This window comes from Drosophila eugracilis, unplaced genomic scaffold (assembly GCF_018153835.1).
Source record: "Drosophila eugracilis isolate 14026-0451.02 unplaced genomic scaffold, ASM1815383v1 contig_367, whole genome shotgun sequence".
Taxonomy (NCBI): domain Eukaryota; kingdom Metazoa; phylum Arthropoda; class Insecta; order Diptera; family Drosophilidae; genus Drosophila; species Drosophila eugracilis.
Window position 1 is genome coordinate 1387937 of NW_024573224.1, and position 26862 is coordinate 1414798.

The 26862-nt window shown below is 46.4% G+C and overlaps 4 protein-coding genes across 15 annotated transcripts in view; 2 read left to right on the top strand and 2 right to left on the bottom strand.

Moving 5' to 3' along the window:
* Positions 1-151: 151 nt before the first annotated feature.
* Positions 152-1089, top strand: LOC108116285 (methyltransferase-like protein 23). Its single transcript, XM_017228071.2, has 2 exons — positions 152-404; positions 467-1089. The coding sequence occupies exons 1-2, from the start codon at positions 276-278 to the stop codon at positions 1079-1081; spliced, it is 744 nt and encodes a 247-aa protein (XP_017083560.1). The 5' UTR covers positions 152-275; the 3' UTR covers positions 1082-1089.
* A 249-nt stretch (positions 1090-1338) lies between these two features.
* LOC108116408 (protein mini spindles) lies at positions 1339-11230 on the top strand. 4 transcript variants are annotated; one of them, XM_017228288.2, is made up of 16 exons: positions 1339-1698; positions 2631-3409; positions 3466-3536; positions 3599-3918; positions 3978-6511; positions 6569-6806; positions 6868-7385; positions 7776-7871; positions 8061-8474; positions 8563-8752; positions 8815-9068; positions 9131-9461; positions 9525-9698; positions 9761-9899; positions 9994-10223; positions 10280-11230. In XM_017228288.2, the coding sequence occupies exons 2-16, from the start codon at positions 2721-2723 to the stop codon at positions 10358-10360; spliced, it is 6279 nt and encodes a 2092-aa protein (XP_017083777.1). In that variant the 5' UTR covers positions 1339-1698; positions 2631-2720; the 3' UTR covers positions 10361-11230. The 4 variants fall into 4 exon arrangements, with proteins under 4 accessions (XP_017083777.1, XP_017083778.1, XP_017083779.1 ...); XM_017228289.2 differs by having other exon boundaries at positions 10018-10223; XM_017228290.2 differs by lacking the exon at positions 7776-7871.
* Positions 10450-17980, bottom strand: LOC108116409 (NACHT and WD repeat domain-containing protein 2). The gene is made up of 12 exons (XM_017228293.2): positions 17823-17980; positions 17327-17736; positions 16982-17126; positions 16689-16914; positions 16155-16596; positions 15848-16048; positions 14342-15190; positions 13888-14280; positions 13519-13832; positions 13366-13469; positions 12184-13305; positions 10450-12126 (listed from the first exon to the last, which is right to left on the bottom strand). Exons 1-12 carry the CDS (start codon positions 17923-17925, stop codon positions 11240-11242), a joined length of 5196 nt encoding a protein of 1731 aa, XP_017083782.1. The 5' UTR covers positions 17926-17980; the 3' UTR covers positions 10450-11239.
* A 961-nt stretch (positions 17981-18941) lies between these two features.
* LOC108116352 (unconventional myosin-XVIIIa) overlaps positions 18942-26862 on the bottom strand; it is a 31094-nt gene continuing 23173 nt past the window's right edge. For 3 of the 9 annotated variants that reach the window (XM_017228167.2, XM_017228169.2, XM_017228171.2), the window contains 6 exons: positions 23614-23982; positions 23273-23551; positions 21007-21965; positions 20560-20943; positions 20319-20492; positions 18942-19798 (listed from right to left, as the gene is read on the bottom strand). In XM_017228167.2, coding sequence (XP_017083656.2) covers positions 19630-19798; positions 20319-20492; positions 20560-20943; positions 21007-21965; positions 23273-23551; positions 23614-23982 — 2334 coding nt within the window. In that variant the 3' untranslated portion in view covers positions 18942-19629. Of the gene's footprint in view, positions 19815-20125; positions 20493-20559; positions 20944-21006; positions 21966-22202; positions 22544-23272; positions 23552-23613; positions 23983-26862 lie in introns of those variants that run through there. The other 6 variants (XM_017228170.2, XM_017228177.2, XR_001772834.2 and 3 more) reach the window with 5 other exon arrangements.

Sequence of the window (26862 nt, forward strand, 5' to 3'; positions counted from 1 at the left end):
TTTGCTCACAAAGGACCACGTGAAAATTAAAACATAATTGGATTTAACTGAATTTATATTTACAACCAGACAAATTTCAAATCACGTTCAATATTATTTCAAACTTTAACCATAAAACCGATATTCAATCATTGATTGCCTCTCTCACCTCTATCAACATCGATGTTTAAATCGATTTGGGGTTGATATCGATAACCAAACAGGTTGTAAACAAAACTCTGAGAAATAGCAACAGTTTAATAAAAAAAAGTACTTTCCTGCATGCTCGAGATAAAATGCGTTTCCACATGAAGAGCGGCAGCGAGGACAACGATATTGTGGCAGCCACAGCCACTGCTGAGCACATCCGCAAGTTTGTCTTCAGCGGATCACCGGCGGAGCGTCTCGAGATCAAGATACCCGAGGTAAGCAAAGAAGGCAGGTGTTCCCGCAGCCACTAATTTTGAGAAAATCCACCGTCCATCAGCTGCTCCAGGGAGCGTACTCCTTTTACACGTGGCCCTGCGCACCAATCCTAGCCCACTTTCTATGGGAGCGACGACAGACATTGGCCGGCAAGCGCATCCTGGAGTTAGGAAGCGGCACCGCTCTACCTGGCATCCTCGCTGCTAAATGCCGAGCCCAGGTGGTCCTTACCGACAACTGTATCCTGCCTAAGTCTCTCGCCCACATCCGCAAGTCCTGTTTGGCCAATCAACTGCAGCCTGGCGTAGATATTGATGTGGTGGGCCTGAGTTGGGGCCTGCTGCTGAACAGTGTGTTCAGACTCCCACCGCTGGACCTTATCATTGCCGCCGACTGCTTTTACGATCCCAGCGTGTTTGAGGACATCGTAGTTACAGTGGCTTTTCTGCTAGAAAGGAATGCCGGTGCTAAGTTTATATTCACGTACCAAGAACGAAGTGCTGACTGGTCTATCGAGGCGCTGCTCAAGAAGTGGAAGTTGCAGGCGCTGCCTATTAGCATGGACGAGATTGGCAAGGAGTCGGGCGTGGATTTGTTAGAGTTCATGGGCGGACACACCATTCACCTGCTGGAAATCACACGCGTCGACAACGGTGGCACAATAAATACTATATAACAATTATACAAGTCTTATTTTTGTACTTTTGAGGATTTCATTAGATGTTTGGTGATTCATTTAATTTGCGAGAAATGTACTAATTAGTTTTATATAAGAAATGAATTCAATACTAGAATTGAATGTGCTTGTTAAAAACAGTTTAACGATAAAAGAAAAAGATTTTAAAATTTCAAATTCAAATCTTTATCAAAGTTTTCAACCCAAAATTAATACCTGGAATTCAATGTACTATTTTAAGTATTCAAAGCGGTCACACTGGCTCGCAACGACGCTGCTGAAGAACTGCAAAAATTATTATTTATTTACTTCGCGCGAAACAACGTAAATTCCGCTGCATAGAAGAGCCCTAAAGTGATTGAAAAGTTATAAAGTTATTGTTCATTGTGCTGCACGACTTAGCAGCAGCAAAAAGAGCTCATCGGTGTTTCTTTGTCGAATTAGTGTGCGTGCCTTAGTGTTGTACCGTGTGCTAGTGTTGGTGTGTCGCCTGCGAAAAATCGAAGTTATTGCATTGCGCAGCCCTTAAAAACCGCTGCCACTGGCCAGCTGTCCGCCCACACAGTACCGCGCCACTCCCCCCGCTGCATAGCGGTACTAAGATCCCCATTCTGATGGTAAGTGCATGTGTGTGCCGGAATGCACTTGAGTGCATAGGGATTTTGTTCCAGGGCGTCGCTTTTTGTTTGTCGCTAAAATGGTCGAAATCTGGTGCATCTGCGACATTCAAGTTGCAGCCACTGGAAATTAATAGCATTAGCAACAACTAGATGTTGTGTGCAACGGTAAACGACGGCATTTTCCAGACGCACAGCCCGCAGGAGAAACATTTGTTGTTGCCTGCGATCCGTTAATTCGAACGAGAGAGCGTCGGTGTGCGTGAGAGCTTAGAAGAGCGCTTAAGAATGGGAGAGTACGATAGAGAGGGAGTCAAAGCGGGGATATATCCGACTTATGGAATGCTCTACTATAACTCAAGCACTAATGCCTGTTCTCAGGGTCGGTTACTAAGATACAAGTTCAAGGGAGAACTGGATGAATAATTAAATTAATTTGATATTGCGTTCCATGATAATCCGCTCCTGAATCATTTACGGTATGGCGTGTGCGTGTGTGTCACCATTTTGTTGGTCAGGGGGAGGGACTGCCCTGCCCCTGATTTATTGTCTGAATAAAGCGCGCTATTCCACGACATGATATCACCATCTCCCATCCTGGGTGATGAGCCCACCAACCTTTTCCGAATAGCCACATTCGCACGCTCCTATTTCTATTTCTATTTGCCAAATAACTGCACTTAGACGACGACAATCTAAATATGGCCGACCTATTTACTTTTTGCCGCCTCTCGAGCGGAACGGATAGATGATTTTGATTCCTTGGCCTACGGCATTTCATCGACGATTAAGCTCAAATTTGAAACATTAGCTTGATGACTCCTGACAACCAGAATAGTTCTGCTTCATTGGGGTTTTATATATTTTTTTTCCATTTTTTTTTTTAGAGAAATTCCACTGAATTACTTTTAAAAATTTTTTTTGTTCAATAGAATGTTAGTTGAGACATCTGCTTGCGATTGTGACCACTGAGACGTTTTTGCTGCTCAGACCAATACGAGTAGCACTCGGAGTACCACACCATGGCCGAAGATACCGAGTACAAGAAGCTGCCGGTGGAGGAACGGTGTGTCCATAAACTATGGAAGGCCCGCGTTGATGGCTACGAGGAGGCAGCCAAGCTTTTTCGCGAATTGGACGACGAGAAGTCGCCAGAATGGTCGAAGTTCGCTAGCCTCATCAAGAAAATGGTGGTAGACTCAAATGCCCTAGCCCAAGAGAAGGGTCTGGAGGCGGCCCTAATTTTTGTGGAGAACAGCGGGCTAGCCGGACGAACAGTGGGTGATGTGATGACTGGCATCGTCCAGAAGTGCATAGCGGCGCCAAAGACAAAGACCAAGGAGCTCTCCGTCCAGGTGGCTCTAATGTATGTAGAGATAGAGAAGCAAGACTCCGTGGTCGAGGAGCTCGTTAAGGGCATGGAAGCCAAGAATCCCAAAATTGTGTCCGCTTGTGTGGCAGCCACCACACTGGCTCTTCGCGAATTTGGACATAAGGTGATCGGTGTCAAGCCGTTGATTAAGAAGTTGGCCCCGCTGATGTCAGATCGTGATAAGGCGGTCCGCGATGAAGGAAAGCAGCTGGCTATAGAGATCTACCGCTGGATCGGAGCCGCCATGAAGGCGCAGATCTCGACGTTGCCACAGGTAACGCTCAAGGAGCTAGAGGATGAGTTCGACAAGCTCAAAGGCGAACGTGTGGAACCCTCCAGGTGGGTTAAATCCTATCTCTAAATTAAATACTTTACTGAAAAACTTTTCTGTGTAGATATCTAAAGTCCCAGCAAGAAAAGCAAGCCAAGATTGCGGATGCAGCAGCTACCGAGGATGCCTATAATGGTAGGAACTAAACACTATTACAAAACTAATACCGATTAAATTTGTTCTTTTTTCTCATGCAGAAGAGGATGGCGAGGCTGGCGTAGAGGAAATCGATCCCATGGATCTCCTCGATCCAGTTGACATACTTTCCAAAATGCCTAAGGATTTTTACGACAAGCTGGAGGAAAAAAAATGGACTTTGCGTAAGGAATCGCTAGAGGTCTTGGAAAAGCTGCTCACCGATCACCCGAAGTTGGAGAATGGCGAATACGGAGCACTAGTAAGCGCTCTTAAAAAGGTTATTACCAAGGACTCTAACGTCGTACTCGTAGCCATGGCCGGAAAATGTCTGGCCTTATTGGCCAAAGGTTTGGCCAAGCGTTTCTCCAACTACGCCTCGGTAAGTAATTTCAAAATATCTTGCTTTCCTCTAAGTCTTATCACTTTCTAAAACTCCAGGCTTGTGTCCCATCCCTGTTGGAGAAATTCAAAGAAAAGAAACCTAATGTGGTGACAGCATTGCGCGAGGCCATCGATGCCATCTATGGTTCCACTTCCCTGGAGGCCCAACAAGAGTCCATTGTGGAGTCCCTTGCCAACAAGAATCCAAGTGTTAAGTCCGAAACGGCGTTGTTTCTGGCACGTGCTCTGACTCGCACCCAGCCAGCCGCGCTAAACAAGAAGCTGCTCAAGTTAATGACCACCAGTCTAGTAAAGACTCTGAATGAACCAGATCCCACTGTTCGCGACAGCAGCGCTGAAGCTCTGGGTACTTTAATGAAACTAATGGGCGAGAAAGCTGTTACTCCACTGCTAGCTGATGTCGACCCACTCAAGATGGCTAAGATCAAAGAGTGCCATGACAAGGCGGAGATTAAAATAAAAGTAGCAGGTCCAAAGAAGGAGGCCAGACCTGCATCAGCACCGGCTTCGAAAGCAGCTGCTCCTGCCAAGCCCACTGGGGGAAGTGTAGATCCCAAACCCGTGACCCGGCCCGCGACCACAGGAGCTCGCAAAGTGCTGAAAAAACCCGCAGCTGGTTCTAGTGCAGGTGCTGCGTCTGCACCAGCTGCAACATCTAAAGCGGCAGGAAAAGCCCTTGCAACGGAACGCGAATTGACGCCCGAGGACTTGCAGGAAAAGTCCGAGGAAATTCTTCCTGCCGACATACTTAACGGGTTGGTGGATTCCAACTGGAAGAACCGCCTTGCTGCTGTGGAGCAGCTTCTCGGCGAAATCACTGGCTTTGATTCAAAACAGGCGGGCATATCACAGATTCTGATCCGAACGATTAGCGGTCGTAAACCCGGCCTTAAAGAAATGAATTTTCAGGTACTTAAATTTAAGCTGGACATAATCCGCAGTGTGGCCGAGAACTATCCGCTGACTACGACAACCGTAGACCTCGTGATTAACGAAATAACCGAGAAGCTGGCTGATGCCAAAAATGGATCAGCAGCTGCCGATGTCCTGTCCGCCTTTGCGGAAGCTACTAAACTAGAGTATATAGTTGGAAAAGTGCTAAGCTTTGCCTTCGAGCAGAAGTCGCCTAAAGTGCAATCTGAGGCATTTAACTGGGTGGCAAAATCCATCACAGAGTTTGGTTTCCAACTCCAGCCCAAAACACTTATTGAGGATGTGCGAAAGGGCGTTCAGAGCACTAATCCAACAGTTCGTTCTGCAGCCATTCAACTCGTGGGCACCATGTCTATGTATATGGGCAATGCCCTTATGATGTTCTTTGACAGTGAGAAGCCTGCCCTAAAGTCCCAGATTCAAGTGGAGTTCGATAAAAATGTGGGCGAAAAACCGCCCAAGCCAGTCAGGGGAGTTCAGCGCAGCACCGGTGGAGCCAGTAATTCCCCGGATAATGAGGACGACGATGGAGGTGCAGGCGGAGAAGAGGAGCCCATTAACATGGCGGATCTTCTGCCTCGCGTTGACATTGCCCCACAGATTACGGAGGCACTGCTGAAGGAGATGTCCGATAAGGACTGGAAGACCCGCAATGAGGGACTGACTAAGCTGCAGGCTATCATTTCGGAGGCTAGGCTAATCAAACCCAGCATCGGGGACCTAGCCCCTGCTCTGGCGCATCGCCTAGTAGATTCCAATGCAAAGATTGCGCAGACGACACTTGCCATATGCGAACAGCTTGCTACGGCCATGGGCGCTGGTTGCCGCAACTATGTGCGTACACTGTTCCCTGGGTTTTTACACGCCTTAGGAGATAATAAGAGTTTCGTGAGGGCCGCGGCCCTTAACTGCATCAACAGTTTTGGCGAGAAAGGTGGCTACAAGGAGTTTTTTGAGAACGAAATGATAGCAGATGCTCTTAAGGGAGGATCACCCGCTTTGAAGACCGAGCTGTGGGCTTGGCTGGCGGACAAATTGCCAGGCCTTCCCCCCAAGTCGGTGTCGAAGGAGGACCTCCATTCAATGGTGCCGCACTTATACGCTCACATTTGTGATCGTAATGCCGATGTGCGAAAGAACGCCAATGAAGCGGTGCTCGGCATTATGATCCATCTCGGATTTGACGCTTTGAATCGAGCTTTGGACAAGCAGAAGCCTGCCTCCAAGAAGGACATATATGCCGCACTGGAGAAGGCACGTCCTAATCTCCCAGTGAAACCGTTGCCCAAGGGCAAACAGCAGGCCCCAATACCCGAGGAGTCGAAGGCAAAGACAGTACGCGGTGGCGGGGCCGGCGGAGCGACTGGAATCCAGAAGAGTGCCTCTTCTAGAGCCGCCGGGGGGCAAGACAAACTTCCGGCACCTACGCGTAAGAAGGATGAGGATATCGACACATCGCCACTTCTGACCGCCAACAACTCTAAGAACCAGAGACTGCTGGACGAGCAAAAAATGAAAGTACTCAAGTGGACATTCGTGACGCCGAGAGAGGAATTTACCGAGCTTTTACGCGACCAGATGATCACGGCCAATGTAAATAAAGCGCTGATAGCCAACATGTTCCACGACGATTTTCGGTGAGTCCTACTATTTATGTTGTGAACCGGAGGTAACCTCTTGATATTCTCCTTTAGCTATCACTTGAAAGTCATTGAGCAGTTGAGCGAAGATCTGGCTGGCAACAGCAAGGCGCTAGTGTGCAATCTGGACCTAATACTTAAGTGGCTTACTTTGCGCTTCTACGATACGAACCCTTCTGTTTTGATTAAGGGTCTCGAATATCTTGTGCAGGTTTTCCAGATGCTCATTGACCAGGAATACATTTTGGCTGAGAATGAAGGCAGCTGCTTCGTGCCACATCTGCTCTTGAAGGTTAGTCTCACCAGGTAAAAGTATTTAACATTACTCAAAAAATTTGTTTGCTTGTTTGCAGATCGGAGATCCAAAGGATGCTGTCCGGAATGGAGTACGCCGCGTGTTGCGGCAAGTTATATTGGTCTTCCCCTTTGTTAAGGTGTTTGCCTATGTGATGGAAGGTTTGAAATCGAAGAATGCCCGCCAGCGTACCGAGTGCCTGGACGAGTTATCCTTCTTAATCGAGACCTACGGCATGAACATTTGTCCCCAGGCATCGGTACGGGAGATTGCTCGCCAAATCTCCGACCGCGATAATTCCGTGCGCAACGCAGCACTGAACTGCATCGTCCAGGTGTTCTTCTTGTCTGGTGAAAAGACCTACAAGATGATTGGCCATCTTAACGAGAAGGATCTCTCAATGCTGGACGAGCGCATCAAGCGGGCAAAGAAGACAAAGAGGCCAACGCCTCCGGCATCTGTCGATATGCCTGCCAGCGGCAGGCCAGCAGCAGTTCAGCGACACGACAGCATCGAGATCGAAGATGCAGAGGTGGGCAATGGCTGCGATGAACTGCCGCCACCGGATGAAGAGGGGTATGTGTTTGGTGGGTGTCCTGTAGAGCCGAGGGTTGGAAACTGCTGTTGTTATTATGAGCAATGCTATAAGAAGTCTAGGTTCCAAAAGTCCAAATGATTTACAAAATACTGAAAGATATTAAAGATATGCATTTCATGTTTTCATTTTATTTACACATGTTTGTGTGAGTTCTGAAGTTTGTATATTTTTGGTTATATAATTTATTTTTAAACGAGATTAAAGATTGGAACAGATCCAAACATTTATCTTTAGCGGAAATACTCCTTTTGGATAGAATCTTTTTTCGTTTCCACCCTCGAATATCGAAGTAGATAAAACTTTATAATTTTGTTGAATTCGGTTGGTTTTTGTTGATTTTCGTTTATATTTTTATTTTATTAACTTAGTTCGCAGCGGGCGTTAAATGCACGTGGGCAGAACAACTTGACGGAGCGGAGTGCCACCAATGTGGCTGCCTACTTGAACTCCCTGACTCGACAGGCGTAATGTGGCTTTCTTTATACTTTGTGTTGTTTTGTTAATTTGTTTTTGTATTGCTTGTTGCCGTGATTGCTTGAAAAGTCGCCTTTGCCTCCCTGTTCTCATTGTTGTCATTGATCCACTTGTATTCATTCGGTTCTATTTCGATTTCAGAGATTTGCTAATTCTTTCTTTTTTTTCTGTCACTATAGTACTTTTGATCAGGCTCCTTCGTCACAGCTGCAACTTCTCCAGCAGCAACTGCAACAGCTCCAGCAGCAGGCCCAACAACAGAAGCCCAGCGGTCCATTTGGCTTGGACTCGCAGGTAATAAGCGAGATCGAAAAAGACTGGGTCCGCGTGGACCAAATGGAACAGAAACCGCTGCTGAACGTAAGCATCTCATCCCTGGACGAGCCCATTAAGGTGAGGCCCACTAGGGCCGGTATTCACTACCCGCAGGAGAAGTTCGATCGTCTGATTTCAAGGCAGCACTACATGCAGCAGACTCTGACCACTTCTCCGTCTTCAACCGGCGGAATAACCAGTGGAATCTCTCCCTATCGCAGCCCCATGCGGATGCAGCTACAGCAGCCGCCCCAGCAACTGGAGAACAATATTCCAAAGTACGTTATCTATTTATCTGCTCCTTAAAGCCGATGCTTATTTATTTATTTATTATTTTATTTTATTATTTATTTCCTCTACCAACAGCCTGGCTGATGTTCTGCCCAAACATGATCCACAGCTGGTCAAGGTGATTAAGGGTGTGAGTAGCACGGATACCTTGAAGGCACGCGCGGCTATAAACGAGTTAGCCGCCATCATTGAGGCACCGGAGAAGCAGGCAGTTCTGCGCGACTACGAGGAAATATTTATACAGAATGTGCTGGCGCAGTTTAAGGTATAGATAATTTTTATAAAATATATAATCTCATTTATTTACCTGTCGATTTTCCCCCGCAGAATCTCTCACAGATACCATCGGCTCAGTCTGTTGTTGTATATCAGCCTCTACTATCTATTCTGTATACATTTTTCCATGCCAACATTCTGGGCAAAACGCTAAGCGTGGCCTGCATCAAGAACCTCATGTCGGCACTGCTAAACCTGATGGCCGATCCCAAGTTGGCCGTAGGCGATGACAGTCAATATAACAAGGTTATAAATGGTATCTGCCTTAAAGTGTTAGACAAGGTTGATTTCACGAATTTAAATTGGTAAGATAATTTAATAATACTTTACAATCACATTATGTGTAATCGCCCTAAATATATCTTAGTGCTTTGATTCGTCTTTTGCGCGAGACTTGTCCGGAGGCCAAGCTTCCCAAGTTCACAGATCTGCTGATGAAGTGCATCTGGCGCAACGTAAAGATGTTGCCAGAGCGTAGCAACGAACTGAACTACGATGCCGTCATTCTGGAAGTACACGAGTTTATGCTCGCCCTGCCAAGCACCTGGTGGCAGAACCGACCGTCTGACACTCCAATGCGCACTATTAAGACTATTTTGCACAACATGGCAAAGGTAAAGGGAAATGCCATTCTCCAACACCTCAACCAGATACCCACACACTCGGAGTTACACACGTACTTGATACGCATCCTTAAGGTTGGTTCTTGAGAATAAAATAAAAATGATTTGATGTAAAATTAATAATGAGCGGTTTTGTAGAATTTCCAGAAGGATGGCTCTGCGGCCGGAATTGGTGCCTCCCCACAGAGAGCCAAAGAAATTGCCTCCAAGCGTATTTCGCACCAAACTCATGATACAGTATCACAGATCTTTAAGCTAATCTCAGATAGAGATACCAAACAGCAAGGACTCCAGAAACTTTACGACTTTAAGGTTTGTATTAAAGAACATTTTGATTGATTGTTTATCTGAGGCAAACGTGTTTAACATTGCAGCAACAAAATCCTGATATTGATCTAAGTACCTTCTTGCAAGGCTCTAGTGCCACTTTCCACAAGTACATCGAGGAGGGTCTGGCTGAGATCGAACGCAATCAGAATGCCGGCTCTACTCAGGCACCAGATAATCGTACTGGTAAGACAGAGCACGAAACGCTTAACAACCCAATTTCATTTACTAACCTCACGCACATGCATTTATATTTGTGTTTGAATCCGACGAACTGCAGCAGCTACTCGTTCTTATCTCACAGATGTCAACTACCAGAACACCGGACACGATGCCGATTTCTGGATGGACCGCTTGCAGTATCATCTTTCCGGAGGTGGCGTGGCCGGTAAGCTAGCTTCCGCCCGTTCAGCAGACGAAGGTTCAAATATGCTGGACAATAAGGTGGCTGACGAGAATCTCTGCTTGAACGGAATGAACGCACAGAAGGCGTCGCTCATTAAACGGGATGTAAGTTAAGCAAGTTATATAAAATAAACAGCAATTGAAAAATAAATTTGTTTCAGAAGCGGGATATGTCACCCAATCGGTTGCAACATCTCCAGGCAAAATTGGCCCAAATCAAGAAGGAAAATCATGCCCAATAAGCTGTGCGCTTCCTGTAGCTGGAAATCTTTAGCTATAAACAGCAGCAGCTATATATATAAATACAGCAAAAGAGAAGACACACTCAAAACACACTGAACGAGCCAGTCCTCGTAAACTACATGAATCATTTATTATTTAACATAGTTGTATGCTTACGAATCGGCACATATATATATTCACGATAATAATGTGTAGTAACAGGAGCAGCAGTGAGTGTCGGAAGAAGGTTAACAACAGTAACAATAATTAACAGTTCACACTATTACTATGTCTCCTCCAACTATGTATTGTACTTTGTCTAATAACAATTGATCGGTCTATGTATTAGCACTGAGTTGTGTTTCGTATGCGATTCAATTAGATTCGATTGGCTAAGTTGAGATTAAAGTGGCGACTGTGACTGAGACCAGGTTCCATTAGACAGCTTGTTAATTTATGCCTACGCTATTTTGTTTAAATTATCAGTGAAAGCAGTAGCATGTTAAAGGTTTGTGTACACTTCAAAGGTCATTGTTTCACATAACGCGCCCACTAGGATCGGTTCTTGTTATTATTATGTCTGGTTATGTTTTCAACACTCAACACGCCTCAAATTGTTTCAAGCCAAGCGTTGGGCTCAGTGCGCGCTAAAAACTCTAATTTATACTCGTATTAGCTAACAGTAGTTTTTACCAAATAGCAGTTACCCCTAACCATTGTTTAATTTAAGACCTACTCAGTTTTATCCGCACACACACACATACACATATTGATTTCGATGCCACAAGCACGCAGTACACGCAGGATAACACACACAGTAGACACGCAGCGTATTTTTGTAACATCCTCATGAACTATATGCGAAAATAAATGTTATATTTATAAATCAACTAACCGATCTAGTCGGCCACTGGCACCACAACGTCCTCTGTGATTTCTGTGAGCAGTTCTTCCTCGCCGTCCTCCCCGCCCTTACTGGTCTTTGCGTAACGCGACGAGATGGTGGCCACACGAATCGCAGCCTTGAAGCCAACCCGGGCCTTCATCTTGGCTAGCTTGGCCTTCCAATTTTCGTCGCGGGAGGGCAAGTCATTGAGATAATCGTTCATTTCCTCCTTCTTTGGATCAACTATGGCCAGCACAGACATACAACCGTCCACTGTTCCCAGTACGATAGCGCGTCCATCCTTGCTACTCTTAATCGCCGTAAGCTCCGCCTGCAGGCGGTAGTTGGCTATCATCTCGGTGTCCACTGTACGGAATACGCGTATGGTCTTCCGACCGCTGTGGTAGTAGGCCACGTACTCATCGTTTTCGGTGAAAATGCAGATCACTGAGAAGACGCCCTCGGCCACCTTGGGTATGAAGGTCTTAACCGTGGTGCCCTTTCGCAGTTCCAACATTTCCAGTCCTCCGCGGGTAGGGGCATATAACCCGCATTTACCATCCCGTGTGATACTGCCGCCCCACTTGGCGATGGAACGGACATGCTTCTTTGTCTTTATGTCCATGACGCTGCCCTTCTCACTACTTATCACAGCAACTTGGTTGGCCTTGTGCGGCATCGGCACCAGCGATATTACCTCTTTGATAGAGCAGCCCTTCAGCAGAATCTTCGAAACAAAAGCTCCATTGGTGGCGCTGTATACGCCCAGGCAATCTTTGTTGGACTTGTCCACCGTAACCACCACGATGTAGGCATTGTCAGCCGTTATAACAGATTGCCGGAAGGGCATACCTGTGATCATTCTTATGGGGAAGTCAAACCGGAACAGGATAGCACCCTCTGCAATACAGGAAAGTTTGTTTTATTATACATTTATTAGCAAAAAGGGAATCTCACCTGGTACTGAACGCATGGTCGTTATGGCCGTGAGCCGGTTGGCTTCATCCGACCCACCTGCAGCAGCTGCAAGAATGTCTCGCTGATTGATGTTCGGCACAGAGACGGTTAGAACTTTGTACCCGTAGTCCATGAGGGTAATCTGCTGGATGCCAGGTTGGTCATCCCTAAAAACAACCTGCTCAGACACTCGATTCCAAACTAAAAACTTTCCTGTCTCTGAGGATATAATGTAGCGACCATCCGGAGTGATCTCGGCATGTGTGACAATGGCGCCCAAAGGACTGTCGGCCAGCTTGGCAAGAAGGCGTCCGGAACGTGTCTCCCATACTCCAACACAGCTGCGGGTTACGGTTACTGCCATATCCACTTCGGAAAGACTGATATCGTCAATTTGCAATTCGTGACGGTCAATGACATGGACCTTCTCAAAGATGTTGTTAATGTTCCACACCTTTACAGAACGATCAATGGAGGAGGTGACCAGGTTATTCCAGTTGCCAATAGTCAGAGGTTCCAGCTGGATAATTCTGCCAAAGTGGGCGTCCAGCACCTTGGCAAGCTGGCCGGACTGAAGACACCACACGTACAGGTTCTTACGCACTCCGGCAACAGCGTAGTCTAGTTTTGAGCTAACCATGATCGAGTTTGACTGCATGATGCGAGTCGTAATGTTGCGTACCCCATGAGGCAGTGCCAGATAGAGCGCGCCCTCTCTTAAACGAGACTCCTCTGCTGCATCCTTCTCTTTGCTGCCAAAGTCCCAGATGACAAATCCCTTTCCTGCAGTTCCCAGGAGCATTCGATCATGTTGATCGAGGCGCAACTGAAGCAGCATCTCCTTGTCATCGTTCTCAAAGCGCGGCAGGCTCTTAACCAAGCTCCAGCAGATCTCACCGGTAGTCTCATCTTCGATAAAGTCAAACACTGAGACCTCGAAATTCTCCTCATTAGCACAACCATAAGCCCGGGTCCTTTCCTTGTTCATGACCATAGCGCTAAAAAGCCGCTGAGAATTGGAGTAGTGATCACCTCGACAGGAGTCCAGCCTCAGGCGCATGTCGTTAATGGATCCTGACCAGAAAACCACATTGTAATCCACCGATGTGAAGAACTCCATAGCTAAACAGTGGGTAAGCATGTACTTAAGTGAAGATGGGATTTGCCCGAGGTAATACTCACTCAAAATCTCCCAATCGTCATTTTCTCCAGGAACTTCAAAGGTATCCACCAGATTTCCGCGCATATCAAACTGAGCCCATCGGAGCTTACATGTGATAAACAAACTGAAAACAAAAAGGTTAAGCACTCTGTAAGATGACGCAGAAAACTTACTTTTGATTAAGCAGATAGAGACCACTGACTGGTCCGTGGGATTCCTCAAAAGGACTGTTGATTACCACAAACTCACTGGACAGCATGTTGAGAAGAACCGTCTGGTTGTTGTTCGAGTAGGCGGCAGCCCACTTGTTATCCGGACTCAGGACCAGTTGCTGCATAATGCCTTCGATACCGGGATTCACGTCTCGCGTTAGATCAGAGGTTGACAAGTCGAAGGTTATGAAGTGTGTGGAGATGGAGACCATGTAGCGCATGTCGCTGGTCAGGCAAAAGGCAAATACCGCGAACTGGTGTCCCTCAAGGGAATACTAAGGATTTAAGGACTATGTAGTTGATCCCTCAATTTAATATTCCAACACCTACTTTTAGTGGTCCTCCTGGCGTGTGCAGACAATGATTAACCGGAATGAGGGCACAGTCCTTGGGGCCACTGCGATCGCAGGCCCGTAACAGCATTTTTATGTTGGGATTTCCACCAATCTCGGGAAGAAGTCGTCCGACCAGCTGCGGAGCCAGCATGTTCGGGTAGATGGCCAGGATGGCGCCACCAAGACGCAGGGCATCCGACACCAGCATCAGCTCTCGTTTCGCCTCCTTGTCGTCGGTGTTGCTAGAGGCATCCTCGAAATCTGCCAGCACAGCCTGTAGCGGACAGCTGGAGAGCTTGGCGTGCAGCCAGTCATAATTGAAGAGGACATGCTCAAACAGATCCTTAAAGCGACGAGACCGGACAAAGTGAAAGGGCAGCTCACCAAACTAATAATAATAATAATGATTAATCATCCAATCAAATCATATAATTCGTCTTTCATCTTACCTTGCGCAGGTTGTAACGTTTGGAGAGTCCATCCTTGCTGCTAAAGACCAACGGCTGTATGGGCACCTTACGATCCGCAGAACCCTCCTTGTCTGCCAAACCGAACCTATGCCGCTGAATCTCAGTAAACTTGAAAGGTTTTGGTATACCGCCACCCCAAATGCCCAAGTAGTAATCTGCAATCATGGAGTGAAAGTAAATGGCCATGTTCATGTTCTTAAAATAGCGCTCCTTCGCTGTGTCCCGGAACTGTCTATGATACCAGTTCATTACGTTGACACCGTCCGCCTCGCGTTCACTCAAATAGTTGGGCAGATCGTTGCGAATACGGGTCCAGAGAAGTGGCGGAATGCGCCGCGTCGGCGGCAGATGGTATTGGTAGACATCGTCCAGGACTTTATCGTCCAATGAGATAAGATCCTCCAGCTCGCTTTCGGATAGTCCTGACTTGGAAGCGGTTATGTAGGCCAGGGCGTGAAAGACGAGTATACGGCCGTGCTGTTTCTCCACTCGTTCGAACAGCAGCATAATGGAGTCCATCACCGTGTTGGCCAAGTGTGTCTCCTGGGGACGCGTGTAACTCCTCCATCGACAAATCTCGGCAAAGACAAGCTTTACGAAAATCGGCAGGGAGCACTTGCTGATAGCATTGGCCACCAGGCGCCACTGGTAGTTGTTGAGATCCCGGCATGCCGTCTTCATCCACATCTTGATCACATTCATTGCCAAATCCTCGCCCAGGGCAGTCACCTCAATAAAGTTCTCCTCCACGTCGATCATTTTGCACAGGACATGATACTCGTGGGACACTGTCGGATTCGCCGGCTCATTTGCGCAGGAGATGATAATCTGGAATCAGGGGAATAGGATCTGTATACAAGGTCTTTGCAATTTGGTGGATACCAAGCGAGGATCGCCTCATGCAGAACGGCTTCCTTGCGGTGTCGTTTTGGGTGAGGTGCCTGAAATTGCTCTGGTGGCGGTGTCGAGTGATTTTGCTTAGCACGCACAGGTCAAGCAATTGGAAAAACTTACTCAGTTTCCCTTCTGAGTTTGGGCATGCGGAATCATGCAGTGTGTGTATATACAGGGCGTATGAGTAATGATTATGAGGCAAGGAGTTTAAAGGGAATTTTTAGGGTAGGTTCACCCCAATATCAAGTATACGCCACCCTATCTTTTTCGATCACTTACAAGGGATTATTATTAATGTACATTTTGATCATATCAATTGATTGAATCGGGTGTTTAGGAAGTAAAAACTAAAAATATCATGCAGAAATTTGTACAGTGACAGAGGGAGGAATATATATATATATCTTATGTCTGTAGTAATTATTTACATATAAAATTTAGATCATGCACTAAGAATTGATTTAGGAAAATGTTAGTTAGGTATATTCACAAAAGTAATTAGAGAAACATGCACAAAGAGGTACGGAAAGAAGAAAAGAAGGAAGTGGACTTGGAGTTGGGTCCACAGCCTCAATGCATTAGAGGTCTCACCTTACAGTGCGGGGGCAGACGCGTTGGTATCCAGGATACCTTATTCGAGTCTTGAGTGCCCGTTAGCTGGTCAACAGAATCGAGGTAGATGGTGAGCGGTTGCGCGGGGCTGGCGTAAGTTAGTAATTGCTTAAAATGTGCTGTTAAGGGAACAAGATCATCGGGGATGTTCTCGAAGGGTAGCATGTAGTTGTAAGAGATCTGATTGAATTAGAGGGGGGTGTGTGTGTATTGGGGTAAGAGGTTAGAAGCGATTAGAATTAGTTTTTTGGGGTCTGGTTGGTGGCTGGTAAAGGATGGACTTCACCTGCTGACAGATGGAAATCAGGGTGGCCGTCAAGGCACTGGAGTCCGGCGTGGTGCCCAAGAAACGGATGACATTGATCGGTCGTGCGTGGGCGAACCATTCGGTGGCCACGAGGGAAACGCTCTTGGAGAGCAGTGAGGTCTTGCCGCAGCCTCCGTCGCCGAAAAGGACAAGTGGCTTATCTGAATCCCCCAGCATGTAGCGCTTGATACGTTCGCAACTTTCCTCGCGCCCGTAGAATATTTTGACCGAATTGTTGCAAGCGTGCAGATGCTGAAGGATCTCAGTTACTATCTGCCCCTGTGCACTGGAGTCTTCTTTGCGCATCGCCCTATCCACCAGCTTCACCACATTCTTATAGAAGTGAGAGATGAAATGATTCAGGTACTCCTCGTGCGTCTCAATGTCCAGGCCCTCCCGTCCAATCCACTCCACTGTGTATCTGGAAAGTGCACCCAACCCCCATGTCAAATAGGATTAGCATCCTTCATTTTTCATCTATCGCCGGTTTAGGCTTTCATTTTCTTCCCTTACTTCTGTGCGTTGACGGCCTCGATCTTGGCCGGCAACCGAGTGTCTCTCAGGTCACTTAGCAACTTTGCAGACTCCGTGTCCAGGCTGCGATTGATGATGTCCACGAACAGCGATGCCTTCTTCAGGTTCTGCAGGTTTATGTTGTTGATGTACCTCACATAGGACAGGCAATGGTTTTTTGTATTTTTCACGTTCAATATTCCGTTGATCACCTCTCGTTCCGTCACTAAACGCGGACCAATGGTTGTTGAGCTACCACTACGTTTTCTACTCTCTATATGCTACGCACTTACCCGACATGAAGTAGTTGTGGACATCCTCCTTGGACATCTTGTTGCTGGCTCCCAGGGAGGCAGCCGCCTTGCGCAGCAGCTTCTGCATCTTGTTGAGGGTATCCCACCACACCGCCTGATCCTCTGCCTGCAGTTTGGGCACACGCTGAGGATTGGAGTTGTATTTGACCAGATTAATTAACAAATGTTACCCACATTTTTTTGATACTTTTGGAACTATTGAAACCACGGAACCCTCACGTACTTTTTTTATGAACGTTAACTTCACTTTTTTTCTTTCACTTCACTTTTAATGTAAACTAATTCAATGTATTATGAAATTCATCCCTTCACCAGAGAACTTACCTTGTTATTGAAATTAATTAAAATAGAAGAGATGGGCTGCAACACTGAGATAGGAGGCACAGCATTGCTGTCCTTTTTGTACCACAAATCGAGGATGGCCCTGTCCACACCCATCGATGTTAGCTCCTCGCAAATTAGTGCCAACTCAGAGGACACAATGTACGTAGGAATGGGCCGGTAACCATATTTCTGACCCAAAAACACGATAAAGTTGGGACCCATCGATAGTCGCTGACAATTCTTGATTTCGCGCATGCAAAGTTCCGTGGTCATGTGATCGTCGGTGGCCTCATCTCGCACACCCCAGCGCATGTCGACCACTTGAAACTCAAGGCCGTGCTTCTCGCGACAGTAGTCCTTGATCCGCGGATAGCACTTGGCCATCAATGTGTTCCGCTCCATGGTGGTGTCTGCGAAAATCCATATTACATAACATGTTAACACTTCTCGAATACCCAGCCACATATGGCCAAAGGTTGATGGCTTGTCGACCCACCCGTAAACGTGGAGCTGGTGAAGATGCGCACGATTTTCGAGCTAACCGGCGGCAGGGACTCCAGGGAGCCCAGGAATATGGAGTCGATGGTGCGGTCATCCATATTGGTATTATCTTTAGCTACTACTCCAAATGCCGCAAGTGCAGCTCTGCGATTACGTTCCGCAGCCTTTGAAATCCAATATGTGTCTGCGCCAAAACGGGGACCCAGAAATTGGCGTAAAGTCGCTGCTGTTTGATCGATAATCCGGATACGTGGCGCATTTGACAGTCGCCTAGTTGACGGTTGTTTTTGAGTTCAGCTCGACTGACGGACACGCGGCAGTTCCCCCTTGAAAAGGGAGACTCCACGAGGAGAAGTTTCCCCGGGCAACACTTGTTGCTTCCGCCTGGATTGGAAAGCCATCGTTTGGCTTTATGGATGTCAGACGCCTGATTGATGTCTGGGCCTCCGGCTTTGACATACAACAAGTGTTTTCAAGTGCTCGGAGCCTTCCCCCAAAAACCGGCAAACTTGCGTGCCTGGTTTTCATTCGTGACCGATCCGGGATTTCAGGCGTGGGCGTGGGACTGCGATTGCTGCAACTTTCAAAGTCACCTGGAATGGCGACTGCTGAATGGTGCCACTTAATGGCTTTTCGGCTTCACTTTGGGGGTAAGTGGGTGTTAGATTTCTAGCCCGTGATCAGGAATGGGTATGGGTATGTCTTACACATTTGACCTCGACCTAGCAGCGTGCGTGTTTACACAAATAAATCAATGCCGCGGTGGAGCTCAAGAGTTGGCTTACTTCTTATCCGGAAGTTCAGTTTTTGGCCAAGTGTGCTGCTTGTGTGCCAATTTTAGGTGATGGCTTTTGATGGTTGTTCGTTGATTCGAAACTTAGGCCAAGGAAATTGGGCAGAACCTTCAAGATTATCAAGTCAAACTTGAATTACATTGTTTGAAAAAGTTTTATTCCAAAAGAAAAGCGATTTACGTTATTTTAGATCTTTGTTTTTACAGAAATTTTACTATTAGGAAATAATACTCGTGCCCAAAAGTATGCAATAAGTTTTCAAGCTTTTATAAGGTCCACAAAACTTAACATTTTTAATGTCACAAAGGAAAACACACATATTGAGTTTTATAACAATATATTTATTTTTTATGTTCGTTTTGTTAGTTTTATAAGGATTTTCATGCTTCTTTTCCGTTACATGTCGTTATATCTGTAAAATTTTGTATTCCAATATTAATTACTTCCTTTTTATTATTAAATTTTTTCTTTCCATATGTGATGAATGAAGCTAATGATTTCGTTTGATTACGGATGTTATGAAAGGGGACGATGAGTCGTATAAGAATAAGAGTTATTTGTAAAATACTCGGATTTTGTGGGATTCAATTTGATTAATGATTCAATTTATTGCATATGCATACACTTGCCTATGATTTTGAAACGCGTTTAACTAATTTTATTTAAGTTGGCTATAGGATAATGGACTATATTCTATATAGGCTATAGGTGTTAGTTCAGTTTTGTTTTTGTTTCTTTTTTGAGAGAGAGATAAAACATGTTAATCACTTTTCATTTAGGGACTGTCGCGCAAATTAAATTAACTACGATTTAGCATTGCTTTCAAATGCCTATTGGGTTCATATCATATATTATCATGTAGCTATATTTCGATAATAAATAGTTAAACATATTGAACTAAACAGTAATCAAATAATAATCATAAACAACTAATAAATATCCAAAAAATAAAAATTACAAATTACAAGCTGCAGCCCCAGGTGGACAAGCCACGAGCAAGAGATTGATCTACGGCTTGGCCAGCCCGGCATCCTGGCCATTATATTGGCTCGTTGGCACTGTTAGTCCCATCCTGGTCGGTGCTGCAGTTTTTGTGTCCGGTTTCTTGGCCGGTATGGCTTTGGCCGCCAGTGCCAGCTTATGTATGTGTGGCGACGATGGCGACGTCACTGTTATTCTACAATAAGAAAAAGCTAATGGTTTACACGCACACACACGCGGAGTAGGATGGGGCGGGTTATCGTTGTTGCGGAGCGGAGCGGGGGCGGTACAGCGGATCAGAGCGGAGCGGAGTTAGGAATTGTTGTATGTTTCGTATTTTTTTGTGTTGTTTTTGTCACATACGCATTAACATATTTACACGCATCGTTTGTTTTGAGGGCGTTTCGTTTTTATGATTTTGTTTGAATTGGCAGGAGTCATTGGAGAATTACAGCGTTAAAGTGTTGGCGGCGGTTGTTGATTTGGTTTTTTGGGGTCGTTTGTGGATGTGGATTGAGGCGGATGGTTTGCATGTATGGTTTAATTATTTAAATTAGATAAGCCGGCAAATAGCAACAGACCTTACAGACTAGCTAACTAGCGATAGGCATATTAAGAGTCAGACAAATAGAGGGTGAGAGAGTCTACGCTGTGTGCTTGGGCCTTAATGCTTGTGCTGCTTTCTGCTGTTCGAGTTGACTTCGTTATCAGCGTACCTCGGGCTGTTGTCGTCCTTTTCATACACCACGGTGCGGGTGGAGCTGACAACGGGGCCTCCTCCGCCACCGATGCTGCCATTTAGTGACTGCTGTGAGCTGCGCTTCACATGCACTGGCCGCAGTCGATCCTCCAGATCACTAATTGAGCCCACCGAGCTCAGGCTCTCTTCACTGTAAAGGATTAGATAAGATTATTATTTTAATTCTGAATCATGGACCCGGAAATTGCTTTACTCACCTCTCACTCAGCTCTTCTTCACCCTCCTCCTCCATGGCCTGCTGTAGATCCGCTATCCGCTGAAGGGCCAATCGCAGATCATTCTTCAGCGCCGCTCCCTCTGACTCCATTTGCTCCATCTTCTTCTCGAGGTCTTTGCGACGCGTCAGCGATTCCTGCTCGCGACCGGAAACAGCGTGGAACTCCTCGCGCATGTCGCGCAGACTCTTTTGCGACTTCTTGATTACGTCCTGGGCCTGCATTTCACGCATCTTTGCTTGCGTCACCTCATTCTGCAGCTTCTCCAGGGCTTCCTTGTGACGGTTGACTTGAACCTCAAGACGAGCCCGTGTTGCCTGTTCCAATTCGAGACGAGATTCCAGTTCCTTTGTACGCAGCTCCAATCTGTTTGATAAACACAATAAATTAGGCGAACTTCCTTACATAAACTTAGTACTAGTTGCTTACCGCTTGGACATCATGGCCATGGAAGGATCGCCCAGGTTCTCTACGTTATCCAGACGATGTTGCAGCTCGGTCACCTGCTCCTTGAGATTGTTGCGCTCCGCTTCCATCTCATTGAGCTTGAACTCGGCCTCGGACACGTTAATTTGCTCAGTATTCAGCTGCTTCACCGTGGCGCTGTACTTCTTCATCAACTCACCCAGCTCCTCCTCATTTTCCTCTATCTGTGCCTGCAGCTCAGCGCGATCCCTATGGGCAGCGTTGGCTCGCTCCTCAGCATCGTTTCTGGCTCGGTGCGACTCCTCGAACATAGCCTGAACTTCGGTCAGTTCAGCTTCAGCAGTTTGCCGTGCTTTCATAGCCAGCGAACGAGCAGATTCAGCATCTTCCAGTTGGTTACGCAGTTGTCTTATCAGAGTCTTGCCAGGCGTGTCAGCCTTTTGACGATCCAACTGCGTCTGGGCATCCTTGAGCAGTGCCTTGTATTTGCGAAGATCTCGTCGAAGCTTCTGGTTGAGCGCTTCCTCAGCATCGCGGTCAACGCGATCGCGATCTTCCATAGAGGAGAGGCGCCGCTCCAGTTCGTGCTTCTCACGCAGCAGCAGAGTCCGTTCCTCGTGCTCCGTCTCTAACTGACATTCGAGGGCTTTAATCTTCTTGTAACCATTGCCGCGTACTTCCTCCAGTTCTTCGTCGCGCTGCTGGGATTCACGTCGCGCTTCCTTCCGCATTGTTTCCAGGGTCATCTCCAGGCGAAGTTTGGCCTGTTCAAGTAACTGTATTTGACCAGCCATCTCGTCCAGTTCCTCCTCCTGCTCCTTGGCCCGACGCTCTGTCTCATTCTTGGAGCGCCGCAGTTGGGCAAACTCCTCTTCGGTGCCGCCACCAAAGGTCATCTCCTCCAGTTCACGCTGCAGCGAGGCGAGTTTCTCTTCTTTAAGCTCAAGGTCCAGACGTGTGTCCTGTTAAAATAATATAAATAATATATTTAATTGATTAAGTATTTCGATTTTTCCTTGGTGTAGTACTGCTTACGTCCAGAATATTTTGTAAATGAAAAATTACGTTTTAAGTTAATTATATTTTCACTCTGCTATAAAACGCTTCTGTAATCAACTGCAGCTTCTGGTTATTTAGACGTTTTAATAGCTTCTGTTTTCTGGAGTTCGAATCTTGGCTTTGTGCTCATTTGGACTCACATGAATCAGCCGAGTTGTGTAGCGGAAACTCATGGCTGTACTGTTGGGCTGGGAAATTTCAGTTTCTGTGTCTCTGACCGTGGGTTTATGCTATCTAAATCGTAGTGGCCAGTTCAGTTATCGCCCTCCATGGAGGCTCTTCCTCTTCCAGCTAATTATGAGTATCGAAAGCGTAATGAGAACGCCGCCAACGTTTTAATTTCTTTTTTGCCAGGCCGAACAATCAGAACACAGTGACACTGGGACAGACGAAAGCAGAGGGATCGCACAGAACTACAGCACTATGTATTCCAGTTATCGCACGTTGACGTTCGTCGAGCTACTGTCGAGCGGAACCGTGAAGAAAGCAACAAAGCGGAGATCCACAAATGTGTGACCGAAAGGCCGAGACAGAGATACAGATAGACAGACGGCAAGAGAGGTAAAGTATCTTGAGTACAGACCGATAAAAACATGAAACTCCAAGAATTGAGAACTCAGAACTAAGAACCGAGAACCGAAAGATCCCGGAATGGAACTATGCAAGAGAGCGGGTCGCACATGCCGCACATGCGTACATGTGTCGAATGCTCGTTGTGGGCAGGTAGGCAGTCTAGGTAGATCGTGGAGCGCATAGCCTTAGAATGTGCATGGCCAAACGAGCCGAACGAGTTTCTCAGTCCAAGATATCCAGTATCTTTATCTGTATCTCGACTGCAATGTGCGCACCGTGTCGCAATTTGCTCGAACACTAGGAAGCCAGTGATATGTTAACTGCATTTTAATTACCTAAGCTGCACGAAATCATATTCTTATTTTAAGTATGTATAATTATATTAGAATACAATAGAAATCTGTAGATTTAATTTGCACATCTTAAGAAGATTCTCGAGTATATACGAATACATTTTTTGTTCTTTTCTTTTTTAAAACTTTCCTACATAAACTAATATTCAGATCTAAAATAAATCATTTTTGTTGATCAGTGTTCTTCAAATGTTCCTATACAATTTTGTCAACTTGTATCCCGACATTAACAGTACTGGCAACATGTTGTCAAGAGCAAGAGAAACAATGTTGCCGCAACTTACCGCTAGAGTTTGCTCCAGAGTGAACTTCTCTGCCTGCAGGACGTCCTTCTCGCGACCGTATCGCTCCTTAGCCTGCCGCTCTTGACGCGACGCATCCTGCAGAGACTGGCACTCAGCATCGAACTTGCGCTGCTTCTTCTCGAGCAAATTGTTGCGGGCATTTTGCTCCTCGAGCAGCATACGCAGATCGTTCATCTCGTTGGTCATCTTCTGTGCCTTGCGCTTCCATTGGCCCACAACCTGACGTTGCTCCTCAACTTCTTCGTAGGCATCGGAAAGCTGGAATAGTAGGGGATATTAGACTTATATAATCTAGGTAATCAATGGTCATTATAGCCAACCTTCTTCTCCAATTGCTTCTTGAGCCCGACCAGCTGTTCCAGATCGTGCTCATGCTGCGTGTGCAGGCGCCTTTTGGTGAACTCTAGCTCTCTGGCCACCCGCTCGTATTTAAGCTTGTAGACTCCACCGCTGCCGCCTTCTTCATTTTCCGCATCCTCATCCTCGGAGATGCCATTCAGATCTGATTTGGCGCATATCAGCTCCATTTCCAGCTTCTCGGTCGTCTCCTGGAGATTCTTAACTTTGTTAGCTTGTTCGCCCAGCTCCTTTTCCAGCTTCAGACGCTCGCCAGTTTCCGCCTCCAGCCGCTCGGTGGCTATGTGAGCCGTGGATCGCTCTTCGGCCAAGTCCACCGTTAGCTCGGAAAGCTGTAAAGATTTAATGGCATCCGAAAGATATAGAACATTCATTTTTAGTTGTGTGCCAGTTTTCCCAAGGAATTTATTTTCATATTATTTGAATGTTTATTTCGATTTTGCGTTTTCGATTTCTGTCTAACATGTGTCCAAACAATTGAGATCTTTATTTACAAAACGCCTTTGTCGGAGTGGCAATATGGTGTGAGTTATGGGATACACTTAATGAACCTTGACCGGCGGAAATGCGAAAAGGAAGTACTTTACTTTTATATCAAATGTTTGTTTTCGGTTTTCTAATAAAAGCTAGTTCTTCCTTTAAACTGAAGTTGGAAGATAATCATCATAAATATTAAAATGTTAAAAATCTACAACAAAAAGCCCAACCTATTCGAAACAAATGTTTCATTAATATCCGCTGAATGATTTCACATTCCCATGACGTAAAATATATACAAAAATTTCAGTTTGGTAGAAAAGAAAATGAAGAAAGTCGGAAAGAAAAATGGTATTGAGATCACAAAATGCGACAAGGAAATTACTCATTTAAAAGGATCATTTACTAAACCATAGATCAAAGCATATCTGCCAGAAGTAGTACTACCATTCAATCCTATTTCCATGGCACAAATCGAAACTGACTCAATAAACTGTAGAAGGTCGGTTCAATGCCCTCATTAATAGTTCTTTTTAGACTTTAAAGCTCTTCTGAAAAACTGAATTTCCAGAAAATATTTTGGAGAACATATTTATATGAACATTTTTCCGACCCACCTAAACTTTTGATTTATTTTATTTAGCCCCAAAAACGTAAAACGAAAAACAAAACAACAAACATTATGGATATGAATATGGAATATTTCCTCCCGTCTAAAAGAATTCCGACGTGTGAATCACACAGTATTCGATCCCAAAAATAGATGCTCATCCAACTCAGGTGTGGGGGTGGAAGGAGGAGCTTTGCCGCTGTCAATGTCAGCGCAGCATGGAAGACCCCATCCCCGTCGCTGGGGTGTTTGTTTAGGAATTTAATATTTATGGAGAGGAGACATCATCACTTCCACTCAACAAAACTAAATAATAGAGGCGGAAAATTGTGTCAACGACAAGCTCAAGGTTAGCCCAACTGGTACCTCATCATCCTCTTCGCGAATGGTGCGATCATCATCATCGTCGTGGTCTCCATTGGTCAGGCTAATGGTGGCCGCCGAGGACTCCCGATCGCGGGCCACCAGAGTTACCACGCGATGTCGGTGTATGGGGAAGCTGCTTGGCCAGCTGGAAGGCCTTGGTCAAGATATTCTGTGAGGAGCGAGTGCGTCCCACAGATCCACAGCGCTCCATACTATTCCTCTCGCGCTGTCGCTCGATTAGCGAGATGGTATCATAGTCATCAAAGCCGGAACAAGTGCTTCCCGGAGTGGTACAGCGACTTTCTGACCCTCCAGCGCGACCACTGTTGCTGGTCGTCCTTCGCGTCCTTCTACCCATGGCAGTCCACTCCTCCTGTACATGATCCGTGCGCTTCAGAAAGTTTTGTATCTTTTCACTCAGATAGGCGGAGGAAGTGCGAGGATCCTCGAAGGAGGGTGAAGCACGTATCGACTGATGTACCGGCTGTCTCTGGCAGCCGAGTACAAAGGATAGATTGCCATCAAGGACCACATGCGAACTCTCCAACTGGCGCATCTCGTAGGGATCGACTCCACCCGATCCCCGGGTGTAGCTCTGTGGAAACACCCTTCGTGGTGGCGTCTGCAGTCGTGAACTGGTATTGTAGTTTGAGATCGATGACTGGGTGGAGCAGCGCGAGGACACGGAGTAGGCGGGACTGGGTGAACGGTTCACCAGGCGGAGACGATCACTTTCCGCTCCTGTGGGTGAATTCAGTGGCAGTTTCAGCGAGATCTCGTACAGGCTTTCAGAGTCCTTATTACCCAGCAAGGATGATGAAAGCGTCGAGCTGCCGCCGCTGCCACTCGTGGTTTTTGAAGTGTATTTGCTAGTGGTGTGAGTGTTCTGTTGATTCAGTGTGGATCGTGTAGTGTGGCCATTGCTCAGCACAGGACTCTGCTCCCGCTGCTTGGGCAACAAGCGGAGCTGCTTCCTGGCCTGGCTCGGCGGTGGTTTGGGTGGACGTGCCAGTGGGGCGGAACCACTCAGAGTGGAGTTCAGTGAGGAGCCGCTGCTGTTGTTGGAGGCAAGGACGCCTGATCTCGGGCCACCGTTCATGGCTGCCAGTACGCGGGCCAGAAACTTCTCCTTTTCCAATCGGTCCGATTCTAGAGGTCCTGCATCCTCATCTCCTGAAGCTGCAATGTCAGCAGTAGTAGCCTCATTAGCAGGCGACAGGGGAGGCATGGGTTCGGATTAGTGGCAAGCGGGTCAGAAGGGGTTAGAGGGTTTCGTTTTTCTATCGGGGGGCTAATGGCTCGGGGTTTTGTTTCTGTGCAAAATTTCCTTGGCCAATATTTGTCGGATTTTTGTTTCTGTTCGCAAATTTCGAAATTTTTATGTCGTTTTGTCGTTGTTTGTTATATCAATCGAGTTGGTTTTTGGTGTAGATTCTTTTTGTGTGTCGGTGGGGATTATATTATGCTAGGGGGCTGTCAAAAACTTGAGACCGTTGATGCAATTTAAATTTATCTCGGACTGAATTTTCTTGCTGCTTGTTGTTGCTGCATTTATTTCTGCCTCAGCACGCGCGCGCTTCAAATTGCCAACAGATTTTCCTTTGTTTTCGCAGGCTTTTTTATTGCTTTTGGCAGCGATTTTTCACAAACGCACGGCGAGGAAACGAATCGAGACAGATCAGATCGGATCGGTTGGGTTCGGATCGGATCACATCGAATCTCCCGGACACGGCGCTTTGGGCCTCAAGCGTACGCGACG